This window comes from Cricetulus griseus, chromosome 4 (genome assembly GCF_003668045.3).
Source record: "Cricetulus griseus strain 17A/GY chromosome 4, alternate assembly CriGri-PICRH-1.0, whole genome shotgun sequence".
Lineage (NCBI taxonomy): Eukaryota > Metazoa > Chordata > Mammalia > Rodentia > Cricetidae > Cricetulus > Cricetulus griseus.
In genome coordinates this window covers 154799467-154815327 of record NC_048597.1, presented here as the reverse complement: position 1 = coordinate 154815327, position 15861 = coordinate 154799467, and the positions used below count along the sequence as shown (strand labels likewise).

Genomic DNA, 15861 nt, shown 5'->3' with positions numbered 1-15861 from the left:
ACCTGGGTTCAATTCCCAGTACCCACATGGCAACTCATAACTGTCTGTGACTCCAGGCTAGGGGACCTGACACCCTCACACAGGCAAAATACCAATGCACATGAAATAAAATAAATAATTAAAAAAATAGTAGGTTTCAAAAAAAAACATTGGAGACTTGATTTATATGCCATAAAATTCACAAGGTTGTACAAACATCACTGTTATCTAATTCCAGAGTGTTTTTATCACCCCTTAAGGACCTCTCTGCCTGCCTGTTAGTTGTCACCTCCCCATTCCTAGTCTTCCCCTATCAGGTTTATAACTCCAGGTTGCTCTGTTTTTCTCTTCCTTCCAGACCATGGTACCGTTGGAACCATCCCACCTACCTCCACTGAGACCAAAAACTTCCTTCCTTTCCACCTGGCCCTTTGTTCCCACCAGGACAAAGGGGGGTCATGCCTTCCATGAATGGACAGACTACTTGGGGACAGGTGGGAGAAACGGCCACTGCTGAAGAGCAAACCCACATTCTTGCCTTCTCGGGGATCCAGAAACTCTGGAGAACCAAACTGTGACCGAAGGCCATACTGATGCCTTGCTGAAGGCCACACAGATGCCTTGGGCTCTTGATAATCCTGCTGGGAGTTTACCGTGCTCGCCTGCCTTGCCTATAGCCACTTCCTCGCTCTAATGTTTTTGATGGCTTCACTGTGGCTTCATCTCTTGGAGGAAGGGCATTGTGCCATTGTTATTCCTCAGCTGGTCTGTGGGCTTCTGGGGAGAGCCATTTGCTCAGTGTGCCAAACTTCAAGAATGGTAGATCATGGTTTGGACTCTACCCTCAGCCACAATTTTGAACTGATCCCAAATTCTGTGCAAAGACTGAAATCTCATGTCTCCACCAAAGCCTTATTTTGTTTAATTAGCACAGTTTTCATTTTTGACTCATTTTCTTTTAACCCTCCCTTCCTTTTCTATAATCAAATCCTTCCATTCTTGTGTCCTGAAAATTCCCTTCCTCTCTTCAAATGGCAGAGCTACCCTCTGGCCATGTTGCTCCATCTGCAGGTACTCTCTCGATGCTCACATCTCCCTGAGTTCAAGAGCACTTGTCTTTTTCTTTGCTCAGTGTTTCTCCTTGTCTTGCCCCTCTCCTTTTTCCTGGGCCCAGAAAATTGAGGAAACAGCAGGAGAGGGAGGGAGGGTGAGGGAGAGAGAAAACCACACCCAAGGCACTGGCCACACTCTTGTACATAATCGTTTCCTGTTCTACACTATGACCTTTCCTCTTGAATGTGTAATTTTCCAGCAAAATGTCTAACTCAGGTGTGAATTTTGACAATGTCTGTGTGATATTTTATCCTCTATTAGAAAAGGAGGGGGGACACCAAAGTGTGGAATACTACAGAGTTCCCACATGAGCTGGGGCTCTGCTGACTTTGGGGGGAACATTCTATGTGGAGTCTCCTTCTGTGGTCCTGTGTGTAAAGCTGTCACATGAAGCCATCCCAGAAATGGTAACTTTTTTTTTTTTAAGACTGAATATCCAGGAAATTGTTGAGACTCAAGGGAATCTCTCTGTTTCTAAATATATTTGTATAGCAATGACATAAACTATTCCACTGTTAATAAGAAGCGGGTCAGAGGAGTGCTTCAAGCCTTTTGTGTGTGTGTGAGGTAGAATGTGAGTACAGATAATGGAAATGGATGGGGCAAAATAGTTCCATTTGGAACCTGAAGTGGTGCTGGGGATGGCCTTGGGGATGGCCAGTATCAATACAGGGTCCCAGATTGCTCAAGGCTCTTACTCTGTAGGACAGAACTACTCTAGGAGCTGAGTAAGTGAGAGATTGTTCCCCAATTTATAAGAGGAGAGTATGGTGAATACTTAAGATTATGTCACTCTTGAAGACTTAGGAGGTGGAGCCAAGGCTGATCTATCTCATGTATCCTGAATATTGACTACTCTGCTGTCATTATGTACAATGGAAAGCAAAAGCTGTTTAACAAGAGGACAATTTCATGACAACATATACTGTTTTTTTTTTTTTTTTTGGTTTTTCGAGACAGGGTTTCTCTGTGCAGCTTTGGAGCCTATCCTGACACTTGCTCTGGAGACCAGGCTGGCTTCGAACTCACAGAGATCCACCTGCCTCTGCCTCCCGAGTGCTGGGATTAAAGGCGTGTGCCACCAACGCCCGGCTCAACATATATTGTCTTGAGAAGACATCTCCACCTAATGAGAACATTGAAGGCTAAGGAAGCTATTATTGAGCTTTTTAATTAGGTTAATTTTTGTTGGTGGTAGGATTTTTTTATTATTTTTTGATTTTGAGGTAGGGTCTCATTCTGTAGCCCAGGCTGGCCTCAAGCTCACTATTTAGCCAGGTTGACCTTAAACTCATTGTAATCTTCCTGCCTCAACCTCCTAAGTGCTAGGATCATGGGCCAGGAAGGCACCATAGTCAGTCACCCAGCTTAATAAAACTTTAAATAGTTGCAGTTCTTAAACATTGATCTGTGAGGAAGAAAGGCCTTTTGGGGTTACAGTTGGTGAGGAGAAACAATGATAGAGATTTGTGCTACTTTTATATAGCCATGATCAAAATACCTGATAGAACAACTTGAGGCAGGAAAGATTTCTTTAGCTTATGGTTTCAGAGGTGTCTATCATAGCTGGAAGGACATGGTAGAGGGAAGTAATTCTCAGCATGGCAGAGAGGAAGCAATAAAAAGTTTGCAGGAAGTACCCATGGCTAGATAGCCTCAAAGACCTTCCCCTAAGAAGGCCTTACCCACGACTAATGCCATCACATTATGAATCTATCAGAACATTATTCCATTCCTTAGGCCACAACTCTTATGAACTCTTCTGGAAATAACACTGTAGACAGGGGTGTGCCTTGCCAATGTTCCAGGTGTCTCAAAACCCAGGCAACTTTCAAGTCAAAATTAGCCATCTCAGGATTTAATGTTTGTTGCAAGTAATAATAATATCTACATGGGAAACCTATACACAAACCATCAAGGGTCTTTTGTGCCTGGTGTTTGAATGGGGCTCATATTCAGACTTCCATTTTGTGATATAAAGTGGGGGAGGTCCTGCTGGTGGTGGTTACTTTTGAAAGAAAAGAGATGTAGTTAAAATGTGAGCTGAGAACACTAGTGTGTACCTGCTGGCTTCACCAGACACAGGAGGCTGAGGTACGAGGGTAGGAAGCTATATATGTAGCAAAGAGACAGCAGAAGGGGTCTGCAGCAGTGACTTAAGTGTCCAAAGAAAGTACACTGCCGTACAAGCACATCCGTGCTCATCACTGCACATCTGCGTGTGTTCTGACATCAGAGATGACCCTTTCCTGCTCCAACACTGCCCACCTTGACATCCTGCCTAGGTAGGTATTGAAAACAATCTCTGAAACCATCCAAAACTCTGGTTTTCACCCACTGGCCCACATTTTGTTTAAAAAATAGAATGTTCATGGCACACTTGGAAGGGAGAGGGGTTGCTGTGAGTAAAAGGCTAGTTTGGTCTATGTAGTGAGTTCCATGCCAACCAGTGTTACAAAGAGAGGCTGTCTTAAAAAACAAAAATAAACAGAAGGGTAGCCTACTGGTTTGGCCTCTAGTAGCTCCCACTGCCCATTGACAGAGACATTTGCTGAGCATAATCAAATTTGCAGGTGGGCATGGACTCAGCATTCATCTCTGCAGGATGCTGAAGAATTCATAATTCCAAAGAAGTTTAATATAAGTTTGTTTTAGCCGCTTCGCCATCTATGCGCGTCTAAGAGACAAGTGCTTAAGAGCAACACTAGCTGATGTGGAAGGGTAAAGAGAGGAAAAGATTGTGTCTGTTGCTTATTTCATACTGTTGTTCTGTCTGTTTATTTACAGTAGGGTCTTGCCTTTAGCTGGCCTGGTACTCCAATGTAGCTCAGACTCTGTCAAGTCTTTTGTTTGTTGAACACCTTGTGGCACAGGTTCATCTGAAACTCACTATGCAGACCAGGATGATCCCAAGCTACTGACCTTTCTGTCTCTGCCTCTCAAGTACTGGGATTACAGGCCTGCACCACTATGCCCAACTTCTAAGGCAAAGTAAGAACTTTGGGTCCAATTCAGGGTAATTTGAGTCAGGAAACCTGCCTCTGGCCTCCAGGTGTCCTGTCACAGGACCATCTGGCATATCTCTGAGACTCCTCTGTCCCTCTAGATTGTTTTATTCTCTTGTCTCTTATGGCTAGTATTGTTACTTGCACATACTAGGGCATTTAAGAGGTTTAAACCCAGGCATGGCAGCACATTCATGTAATCACAACACTCAGGAGGCTGAGGCAGGAGGAATCAGGAGTTCCAAGCTAGCTTTGGCTACAACAGTGAGCTCAAAGCAAGCCTGGGCTAGAATGTCATCTTATCTCAAACACTGCTGCACATTTAAGAAAAAATGTAATTCCTTTTTTTCTCTATGAATTAGGGGTTTGTAAATTTTTTCTACTCATGATCCCTTTTCGGGAGAGAAATTCTTACAAGACACCTGCATTTTATGTCAGACATTTACTGGTAGAAAAATCCCCAAATGCAGCCTAATTTTGGCTGTGGGTCTGCATCTGTTGCTGAAGTCTCCCTGATGACAGCTGGTTTAGGTACCAATCTACAAGCATAGTAGAATATTGTTAGGCATCGTTACATTGGTATCCCCCCCCTCCCCCGCCACCCGCAGTTGTGTTTGGTTCTTTTCTAACACATCTTCTCCGATTTTCTAACACATCTCCCACTGGTTTTAACTGATTTCAGCCAGTAACTCTAGAGCATCTGGGAAGCTACCAGTGACTGATGTCCATGCCGATAATTCTGCTTTACTTGTTTTGGGGTGTGATTTGGCACAGCTATTCTATTTTGATGGATTGTGAATCACTGCCCAAGGATTGGATATAGTAGCTCAGTAGTAGAATGCTTGCCTAGTATGCCCAAGGCTCTGGGTTCAGTTCTCAGTATTGCCAGAGACTCACTATTAAAATGCATAGTTCGTTTAGTATATCCAGATTTAGGATCTGGGGCTGTGTGTGTCTAATTTAGTGGCCTTTCTCTAGTTCCTAGACCACACATTGAACAGCAAAATCTGGGAGAGCATAGCATAATTTCCTTGCTCAAAACATCACTGGCCTCCTCTTAGCCATTACCCTGGTTAGATACTTAGAGCTATCATCAAGACAGCTAAGGTTCGACAGGTAGTGGTGGCGCACGCCTTTAATCCCAGCACTCTGAATGCAGAGGCAGGTGGAACTCTGTGAGTCTGAGGCCAGCCTCAGTGAGTTCCAGGACAGCCAGGGCTGTTACACAGAGAAATCCTGTCTCAAAAACAAACAAGCAAAAAGACAGCTAAGGGGTTCTTTGACAGTAGTGGCTCCTAATGTGACTATCATCTAAATGACTAAAGGGAGATTTTATTATTTTTATTCTCTCATATATTACAACCTGACCACAGTTTCCCCTTCCTCCCCTCCCCCCAGTCTCTTCCCGCATCTCCCCTCTCCCCAAATCCATGCCCTCCTCTGTGTCCCCTCAGAAAAGAGCAGACCTTCCTGGGACATCAACCAAACCTGGTACAATATGCTACAATAAGACATATCAAGACTGGATAAGGCAACCCAGCAGTAGGAAAAGGGTCCCACAGCAGGCAAAAGAGACAAGTGATTACCCTTGATCCCACTGTTAGGAATCCCATAAGAACACCAAGCTACTCATCCTTAACATATATGCAGGGGACCTAGGTCAGCCTACAGCCTACAGGCTCCCGGATCTCTTTGAGCCCCCATGAGTCCCTGTCAATCGATTCTGTGGGCCATGTTTTCTTGGTGTCCCTGATCCCTCTGGTTCCTCCTATCCTCCCCCTCCTCCACAGGACCTCAGAGCTGTGTCTAATGTTTGGCTGTGGGACTCTTTATCTGCTTCCATCAGTTGCTGGATAAAGTCTCTCTGATCTCTTTGATGACAATTCTGCTAGGCTCTGGTCCCAGAACACTCTGAAGGCAGGACAAACTAGGTCAAAGGTTTTGTGGCTAGGTTGGTGTCCCAATCCCTCTACATAAGGCCTTGTCCCCCAGGAAGATTCTAAAACACACTCAGTTCTGCCCCATAATGGGCCTACTGAATCATAATATTCAAGATGTAGTCTGTATATGTGTGTTTTGAAATCACTTTCCAAGCAGTACAGATGATCAACAAGCTTTGGAAAGTCATCTGTGCTGCCTCTACTGTAGTTTCCTATTAATTCAGGTTTCTCTTCCTTTTGGGAGGTTTCCTGTAGCCCACACTGAATTTGCTACTTAGATGAGAATGACATTGAGTTCCTGATCATCCTGCCTCCTCCTCCTCCATGCTGGGATTACAGGTGTGAACCATCCCAACTGACTTACTCTTTCGTTAATTCAACCAACACTCGTTAGACCTGTTCCATATTAGGTTCTAGGAAAACAGATGAAAAGAGTGTCATCTTTGCCTTTGAAGGGTTAACTCAATAAAAATCAAAATGATAGCATTTACAAATCCTAGACATGGTGCTCCTTAGCACCCCAACATTGATCAACAAGCCAGACTTTCCCTTCCCTAGCCCATTATTCTAGTTGACATTCCCCTCCCCTTGCCGTGTGTGTGTGTTTTAATTCTGAGACAAAGTATATAGGGTAGTGTAGGGAGAAATCCAGTTTAGAGGTACTGCTGACCATGCCTGCTTGGGCCTGGCCACAGGTGCTGCTGACCACGCCCACTTGGGTGTGGTCAGAGAGTGATGTAACAAGGGTTTAAATTGTAGAGTTTCCGGCCCTTTTTCTCCTGCTTGGCTGAGCGGCCTAGGAGGCATCTTGTGGGTCACTCCTGCTCCAGTGCAAACCTGGTCACTGGTGTGAGTACTATTCCTTAATAAACTACCTGTTATCAATCTAGTTCTGACTCCACTTTGTAAACCTCTTTAGGCTAGCCTGTTAATTTACAATCCTTCTGCCTCAGTCTCCCAAATGCTGGGATTACAGGCATATAACACTACAGTATGCTCATATTTCTTGAAACTCAATATCCTCAGACCCAGAGAGAAACAAGAATTTGTCCAAAAATACAATAAAGTCCCGAGAACACAGCTCAGTGGTAGAGCATTTGCCTAGCATGATTGGGGACTCTGGTTTAATCCCAGTATGGGGGGGAAAATACTCCAAAGTTAAAGACAATAGATGGTGTTTATAGGAACTTCTACGTGCCACCCATCGCTCTATGTAACCTTTTCAATTTTTCTATGAGAAAGGCATTACACTCCCCATTCTGTGATGAGGAAGGAGGCATAGACTTCACTTGCCCTGATGCACACCAAGCAGAATTAACGTCTAAAAAATGTGTATTTGTGGGTCTGCACGAGGGCGTCGGATCCTTGGAGCTAGAGTTTGAGGCATTTGTGAGCTGTCTGACATGGTTGCAGGGAACTGAACTCTAGTCCGGTGTAAGAACTGCAAAGGCTCTTAATTGTTGAGCCATCTCTCTAGCTCCTTTCTATTTACACCCAGATAGGGGCAATGCTACAAAGAGAGCAACGTAATTCCCAGGCCTAAGAACTTTTCTAGCACTCAGTGTGCTTGTTTCGCCACTCAGATTTAAGCAGGAGATCAAAGACAGGCTCTTGCATCACCCATAGGATATTGTAGGTGGTGGGTGCTTAGTAGGTGCTCAGTAAATGCTTAGTAAAGAGGCTGTTCCCTCTCACAGAGGGCGGAGTGGATCAGGATACTCTACTGCAGTAGATTTTTGGAGGTTGAATTCAGGGCCTTACCACTTCTTACCGTTCTACCACTAAAGAGCCAGCCAGACACTACATTCACAGTACCAAGGTGGTTTAAACAGACCAACAAAGAAGCGCAACAGAGCACCCTTCTCTTCCCTGCCCAAAGTAGGACCCTCTCTCCAGCTTCCTTCCTTGGCCCAGCATCCATTCTGCGTTCTGTCCTCCCAGCCAGCAGGTGCCCCTAGACCCCCGGCTCCTCCTCCGCCGCCGTCACAGCCTCGTCAACCCCCTCCCTCTGCAGCTTCCTGTCGCCGCGATCCCGGCCCTGGGCTGTGGGCGCCCGGGCGCCCGAGGCTTCCCCGTGCGCTCGGCCAGGTAACAGCGCTCGCCGGTGGGATGGGCATTGGCCTGCCCTTGGCGCAGGCGGGGCGGAGGCGGCGGGCGGGCGGGCGGGCGGCCAGGTGCGTTATGGCTTCTCTGCCCCGGGGCGCCGGGGCCTCTCTGCGCCAAGCTCTGGGCACCCGACTGGATGCCTAGATAACGGTCCAAGATGGGGCGATCCGGGCTGCACGCCGGGCGTGGCAGAGGCCTTGGGGCACGTCCCCCGGTGGGATGCAATCTTGCTGCTGGCTCAGAGCCGCGGGCTGAGCTCGCCCGAGGCCTGGAGCCAGGCGCCCGCCCAGCGCCGCTGCTTTCTGGGATGGGGGAGCCCGGGCACCGAGCTGCGAGGGCCTGGGAACCTCCCAGACCTCACACCAGACACGAAGGCTCAAGGTCACAGAGCTGCGTCTGCCGTTTACAAATGCCTGCTTTTTACTGGAGTGTTTGTAAATGGGCTACTGTTTCCTCTGTTGGGCCAGGGAATTAGGATTCAGAGAAGAGGACTCTAAAAATACTAATCGCCGAGTCCCAATCAGCTGATCCGCCTTACTGGCCAGTGACCCTGGCCTTTCAAAGGAAGTAAGAGGGACAGCGCTTTTCACTCGGGTACTTTGTATGTCTGGCCCTTACTCTGAAGATTGGCCTAGAAGTTTCAGAAAATGTGTCTTAGAACTGAACTGACCCCGCCCCCCCTTATTTTTCTTTCCGCCCTTTTTCTGTTCCCTAATTTTAGTTTTAAACACATTCTTCAGGTTAAAGTGATTTTCACACTTACAGGTTTGTGATGGACACCTACTGTTTTTTTTTTTTTTTTTTTTTTGAATGGGAACTCGATTTCTTATGAAAGCTGAAGGAAACTTGCCCTTTGCCCAAGCCCTCTCTGGATAGCATTCCTGGGAGTGGCTCGTGCTTTGAGGGGTGTTGGTCTGCATTTGTCAGAAAAGGGTGAGCGGTTAAAGTGCAGCCATGCAGAGAATTCCCCTAGAGATGAGACATGTAACTGGTAACTGACATGTTTGGTATTTCTTTTTTATTTGTCCTCTTTCTTTCTTTCTTTCTTTCTTTCTTTCTTTCTTTCTTTCTTTCTCTCTCTCTTTCTTTCCTTCTTTCTTTCTTTCTTTCTTTCTTTCTTATCCTCCTCCTCTTTCTTTCTTTCTTTCTTTTTTTTTTTTTTTTTTTGAGACACGGTTCTTTGTAGCATTGGTGCCTGTAGACCAGGCTGGCTTCAAACTCACAGAGATCCGCCTGCCACTGCCTCCCCAGTGCTGGAATTAAAGGCAAGCACCACCACCGCCAGGCTTTATTTGTACTTTCAACAGAGGATCTAGTGTATATTAACAATGACATCTTAGCCCTTTTTGGAGTCTACTTTTGTATGACTAAAGTAGCTCAGTGTTGACTATACTTATCTAAACGTATCAGCAAAAATTCAAAAATGTAAGTTTTCTGACTTCACCATCTCTATCCTATCTAGGAACTCACTTGTTGACCAGGCTAAGCTCCTACTCTAGGTGATCATCTGCCTCTGCTGCCCCAGTGCTAAAATTATAGACACCCACAGCTACTTTGTTTCACTTTTAACTGAAAAATTGCCTTAAGGATATTTTTATATCTCAACATTTACATCAAAATCCTTTTGCTTCCTTGTTGATAAATAATAGAGTTGGGATACCTTCCAAGAGGTCTGGACTCTTTGTTTGGCTCTGTATTTACATTTGCCTCAAGTTTTGATTTTAACTGATAAACCTATGACCCAAATCCAGATCTTAGCCAAATTTAGTTTCAGCTTAACCACATTAAAATGCCTGGTATCATGTGACTTCTAGCAGAAACCAAAGTGGTATTTTGTTTATTTATTTTATTATTATTTTTATGAGAGCTTTGCCTCTGTGTGCTGCAGTGTGGGTACCACACACACACACACACACACACACACACACACACACACACACACACGGGCATGTGGAGGCCAGAGGCCCAACCTCTGGTGCCTCTGTCCCAGTCTACCTTGCTTTTTGAGATAGGGTTTCTCAATAGGAAATCATCTTCTCCATCTCCCCAGCACTAGCATGCACGGCTATGCTTGGCTTTTTTATGTGGGTATGGGACTCAAACTCAGGTTTACATGTTTACCAACTGAACTGTCTTTGCTCCCCCTCTCTTTTTGTGTCTAATACTGGGAATTGAACCCAAGGCTTCACACATGAAAGCCAAGTGCTCTACCACTGAGCTATATACCACTAGTCCTTTTTCATTCTGTTTTGAGGCATGACCTCTCTAAATAGGTGGGACTTGAACCTGCTGTGTAGATCAAGCTGACTTCAAATTTAACATTCTCCTCACTCAGCCTCCTGAGTAGCTGAGATCACAGGCACACACCACTATGCCTGGGTAGTGTTGGGATTTGTGAAGTGCAAGTGCATTATTGGGTACACATGCTTGGTTGTCTTTGTATCACTATCCAAAGTCAGGGATCTCTGAAAGGTTATTATTGACATTGGGTCATTTGTTAAGTGTGGAGTTAGCTTAATAATTCAGAGGGCTGTTGCTGGTTTCCAGGACACAGCTTTCATCAGGTGCTGACACAGTGTCTCTAGGGGGCTTGCAGTCATAAATATAGCAGCCACATTTATATACAAGAGTCTTGGATATGTATATAGTAAAGAATGTCAGTAAAGGTCCTGCTTTCATATTATTTTATAGTAGCAATTCGGGCATATCACAAAATGACCTGCTGCTGTTTTCTTAGGGTACATCCTTTGTTTTCCTGGTTTTGGTCTCTTCTGTCATAGGATGGCATTAGGTCTGTGTCTGCAGGTGCTGTGCAGCCTGGGTGGCTGGCTCTCACTCTATACATCTTTCTGCCGCCTGAATAAGCACCGAAGCTATGAGTGGAGCTGCCGGCTGGTGACCTTCACCCACGGAGTCCTCTCTATAGGCCTGTCCGCTTATATTGGCTTCATTGATGGCCCTTGGCCTTTTACCCACCCAGGTAGGTAGAGGGGGCATTAGAGATTTTTCCTTAGGGATTTATGATTTGGGGGACTTAAAAAATAGATATTTGTACAATATTGAAGAATTATTTCCATTCTAATAATTTGTATTACAGTCTTCATTGTTAACTTTGATATTGTATATGGTACCTTCTGGCTTCTGCTTTTTACAACTCCTTTGTGCTATTGGGATTCTTTCTTTTCTTGCCTTATTGTGGTGTTGAGGCTATGAACATGTTAGGTACAGGGCTGTTCCCTGTTTTCTCTATTTTCTCATATATATATATATAGATAGATAGAGAGAGAGAGAGAGAGAGAGAGAGAGAGAGAGAGAGAGAGAAGGTCTGGCTACTCACTTGGTAGTCAAAGTTGGCCTTGAATTTATGATCCTCCTGCCTCAGCCTGCTGAATAGCTGTAATTATGGGGTCTTTGTGACTTTGTTGTTGATTTTTAAAAATGTTTTATATACATTGGTGTCAGATCCCCTGGAACTGGAGTTAGAAACTATTGTAAGCTGCCAAGTGGGTGCTGGGAATTGAACCCGGGTACTTCTGAAGAGCAGTCAGTGTTCTTAACCCCTGAACCATCTCTCCAGACCCTATTGTTGATTTACTAAAGGCAGGTTCTTGTTTTATAGTACAAGCTGGCTTCAAACTTCTAATTTATCAAACTGAAATGAAATAAGTTCCTCAGTTTTGTGTTTTATTTGAAGATTCTTAATGATTTTAAATATGTCAGGTCATTGTACCTCATGTCATTGGACATGAGGATACTCTGGGAGTTCTCTCTGGAGTCTGCTTTCAGGATGTGTTAGAACTGCTAGTGTCCAATTACCCAATCCTCTAGGTTAATCAATGAATCTGAGCAGGGTAGTAGTGGCACATGCCTTTAATCCCAGCACTCAGGAGGTAGAAACAAGTGGATCTCTGAGTTTGAGGCCAGCCTGGTCTACAGACTGAGTTCCAGGACAGTCAAGGCCACATAGACAAACCCTGTCTCAAAAAAAAAAAAAAAAAAAAAAAAAAAAAGAATTTGATGTACTTGACAGAGTGGCCCAAGAATCTAGCTGGTTAAAAGGGAGGAAGTTAAAACATTCACTGAAACAGTGAAATAATTATTTTATGTTCTTCCACAGGAAGAACACTGGTTGAACAGTTAAATCACTCATTGAAGTCTTTGTGGTTTTATTACTATTTTATTATTTTTCCTGGTATTGTTTTTAGACAGGATCCTACTACCCAGGCTTGTCTTATAGTTTACTCTGTAGCTCTTGTCTGTGATCCACACCCTTGGAGATTAAACCAGAGATTGCTAAAGTCCCAGGCCAGCCTTAGCTACAGAGCAAATACTTGGAAGACCCTGTCTCAAAAAGCAAAAACAAAACAAAACTAAAAAACCAAAACCAAAACAAACCAAAACCCAAACCAAACCAACCAACCAACCAACCAAGCAAACAAACAAACAAACAAACAAAGAAAGCAAGAAAGACCACAGTTTTAGACTTTAGGTTTGTCTTTTGAGACAGGCTCTCATGTAACACAGGCTGGCCCTGACTCCCTCCTTGTGTAGCCAAGGTTGGTAGTGTCCTGATCCCCCTTCTTCTACTACCCAAGTGCTGGGATTATAAGTAAGGGTAGATTTTAGGTTTTGTTTTATTGTTATCATTTTTTAAAGTTTCTGCCAGGAGGTGGTGGTGTACACTGTTAATCCCAGTACTCTGGAGGCAGAAGCAGGTGGATCTCTGAGTTTGAGGCTGGCCTGGTCTGTAGAGTGAGTTCCAGGGCAGCCAGGGCTACACAGAGAAACCCTAACAGAAACAGAAAGAAACTTGTGTCTGTCATTGCTTTTGTCCTCTTTACTGGTTCAGAAAGGTTTTAAAGACAATGGCAGAGGATCCCTATGCAGGTGGCCCAATTCCCAGCCATGTTGTCTTTTTCTATCTTGGTTTGTTTCAGGCTCACCGAACACACCTCTCCAAGTTCACATTCTGTGTCTTACCTTGGGCTACTTCATCTTCGACTTGGGCTGGTGCATCTATTTCCAGTCTGAGGGTGCCCTGATGCTGGCTCACCACACATTGAGCATCTTAGGGATCATCATGGCTCTAGCACTTGGGGAGTCAGGCACAGAGGTCAACGCCGTCCTCTTTGGAAGTGAGATCACCAACCCGTTGCTCCAGATGCGCTGGTTTCTCCGTGAAACCGGGCACTACCACAGTTTCACTGGAGATGTGGTAGACTTCCTCTTTGTGGCTCTGTTCACTGGTGTGAGGATTGGTGTAGGTGCTCATCTTCTTTTCTGCGAAATGGTCTCACCCACTCCCAAGTGGTTTGTGAAGGTTGGGGGAATAGCGATGTATGCTGTGTCTTGGTGCTTTATGGTTAGCATCTGGCGCTTTGCGTGGAAGAAAAGCATCAAGAAGTACCATGCGTGGAGAAGCAGGAGGAATGAGGAGCGACAGCCGAGACATAATGGGCGTCTCAAGACACACTAGCCAAGGCTTGCTCCTGGTAAATGGATTGGTTTGAATTGGCCACAGGACCAGTGTCAGAAACAGAACTGAGCTTATAGTGGTCAAGAACTATAGGGTACTTAGGTTTCGAAAAAAGGGCTAAATGTATCCATCGCTTTAGTCAGTTTCCAAGCTAAGCATATGCAGTATTGAAACACTCACTCCTACAGTGGTACTTGCACATCCTCAGTGGCGACTGGCGAGTGGCACTGTATAGGGAGGACCATTGCCACTTGTTTTTGGGTCCCCATGTTCATGGGAGGCCTGATAGATATTCGACAGCTTTGAAAAGAACTTGAATCAAATCAGTGCTGTCTCTTGTTCCTTTGGAAATAACTCCTGAGTTCCTCTAGACATTTTAAATATGTTCAGCGCATGTGCTATAAAGGAAGGGACATGTGTTTGACATTCAGGCATCTGTGAATGGGATCTGTTGTGCAAAGAGGGACAGACGGATGGGAGTGAAACTAGCACTGGCAGTGACTGTCCACTGAGCCTCCCTACTCTGACTGTGTCAGAGGTTCCCAAGGACACTCTTGGGTCCTATGATTCATCAAGAAGACTCAGGGCTTAGCATATAGTCTCATGGCTTTGATTTATGACAATGAAAGGATACAGGGAAGACTCAGTAAATGGAAAAGGAAGCCTGTGGGATCTAAGTATGAGTTTCTAAAGTTTCCTATTTGGATATACAGGAGTGATTCATGACAACACACATGGAAGTCATCAAAGACTTGGTGCCCAGAGCTTTTACTGGCAATAGGTCATATAGGCACCTACCTAGCACAAGGCAAAATTCAAGATTCCCCACAACAGGCATTCAGCATAAGCCATATTGTTTCAGAAACAGTTTGGGAGTAGTGAGCCAATCTTAACAGTTTCTGGTGGGAGCCCTCTCTAAGTTGCAGTTCATAGGTGCCAGCCAAGGGCCAACATTGCAAGCAGGCCTTTGCAAGGATAGCAAGCAATTCAGGCTTGCTAGGTTAACTCTTGTGCATGTGTCCGTGCGCGTGCATGCGCGCGTGCGCGCGCGCGCACACACACACACACACACACACACACACACACACACACACACACCAAAAAACAAAAAAACAAAAACAAAAAAACAAACAAACAAAAAAACCCATAGAGCTAATGCTTTGGATGCAAGATGAATGAGGTGTGGATAGATTTAGATTTACTTAGTCCTGTTGTACGGGTTCTGCCCTACCAGGAAAAGTATGCCAGTTCTCAGGGCTTTTGTGAATTAATCTGCTAGGCATAAGAGGCCATGGCTAAATTCCATGGGGATTTACCATGCGGATTCCACTGTACTTGAGATGGAGTTCAGGTTTCAGCTTCTGGTACATACTGCAAACTAGAACCAAAGATTTCAATGTATTTATTAGCCTCAGGGTGATGAGAGGCTATTTCCTTTCCTTCCTTCTTTCCTTCCTTCTTTCTTCCCTTCCTTCCTTTCCCTCCTTCCTTCCTTCCTTCCTCCCTTCATTCTTCCTCTCCCTCCTTTCTTCCTTTTTCTTTGTTGCAGATACATTTTCTTTTTATCACTTTTTTCCACCTCTCTTGATATATGGTCTTGCTTGTATAGCTCAGGCTAGCATTGAACTCTGTCCCCCTGCTTATGTCTCCTCAGTACTAGGATTACAATCCTGTGCCACCATGCCTGGCTCTAATGTAGAGCTTTAATGAAAAAAAAAAGTATTATTTGTTAATGTATTTGCTATTTTTACTATGTTATTTAGATCAATGGTGATTGGCTAATTCAGTTGGTAAGCCAGGAAATGGTGCTACTGAAGCAAGGCAGATGGTCAGCAAGTAGTGTCAGTTCATTCTATAGTCACTGGTGACACTAACTCAATGAGTGACTACAGATGGTATTGGCTACAGAAACCAGTCATGGGGGAGAGGTTGGGAACATGTAGACATTCTTGCAAATGGAAAGGCACTTTAACAGTGGGGGCCTTTTAAGGTGGCTGCTGTATAGTTAAAGGGGTTGCATTTGGCTCTTGGGCTGTTGTTTTCAGGAAAGATAGCACCATGCTCCCTTTTCTATGATTTGTGTCCCAGATATGCCAGTGTGCTTCTTTCCAGCAAAACTGAGCAGAATTGGAACCTGGGGAATGCTGATTTCAGCAAAAGAGTGGCTTGGCACACGAGCAGAAAGGAAAAACAAAACAAAACTGGCTTTTTCTTTTGGCACTGTGCAACCTGCTCCAGACCA

General features: G+C 44.8%; 2 protein-coding genes across 3 annotated transcripts in view; both read left to right on the top strand.

Annotated features, from left to right (window-relative positions):
* The window catches only part of Pou2f3 (POU class 2 homeobox 3), an 84779-nt gene extending 82819 nt beyond the window's left edge, over window positions 1-1960 (top strand). For both annotated transcript variants that reach the window (XM_027411895.2, XM_027411894.2), the window contains exon 13: window positions 338-1960. In XM_027411895.2, coding sequence (XP_027267696.1) covers window positions 338-377 — 40 coding nt within the window. In that variant the 3' untranslated portion in view covers window positions 378-1960. The remainder of the gene's footprint in view (window positions 1-337) is intronic.
* Window positions 1961-10857: 8897 nt separating this feature from the next.
* On the top strand, window positions 10858-13995 carry Tlcd5 (TLC domain containing 5). The gene is given in 3 exon segments (XM_035444792.1): window positions 10858-10911; window positions 10913-11123; window positions 13081-13995. Coding segments are annotated over 3 exon segments (804 nt in total). The 3' UTR covers window positions 13620-13995.
* The last annotated feature ends 1866 nt before the right edge of the window (window positions 13996-15861 follow it).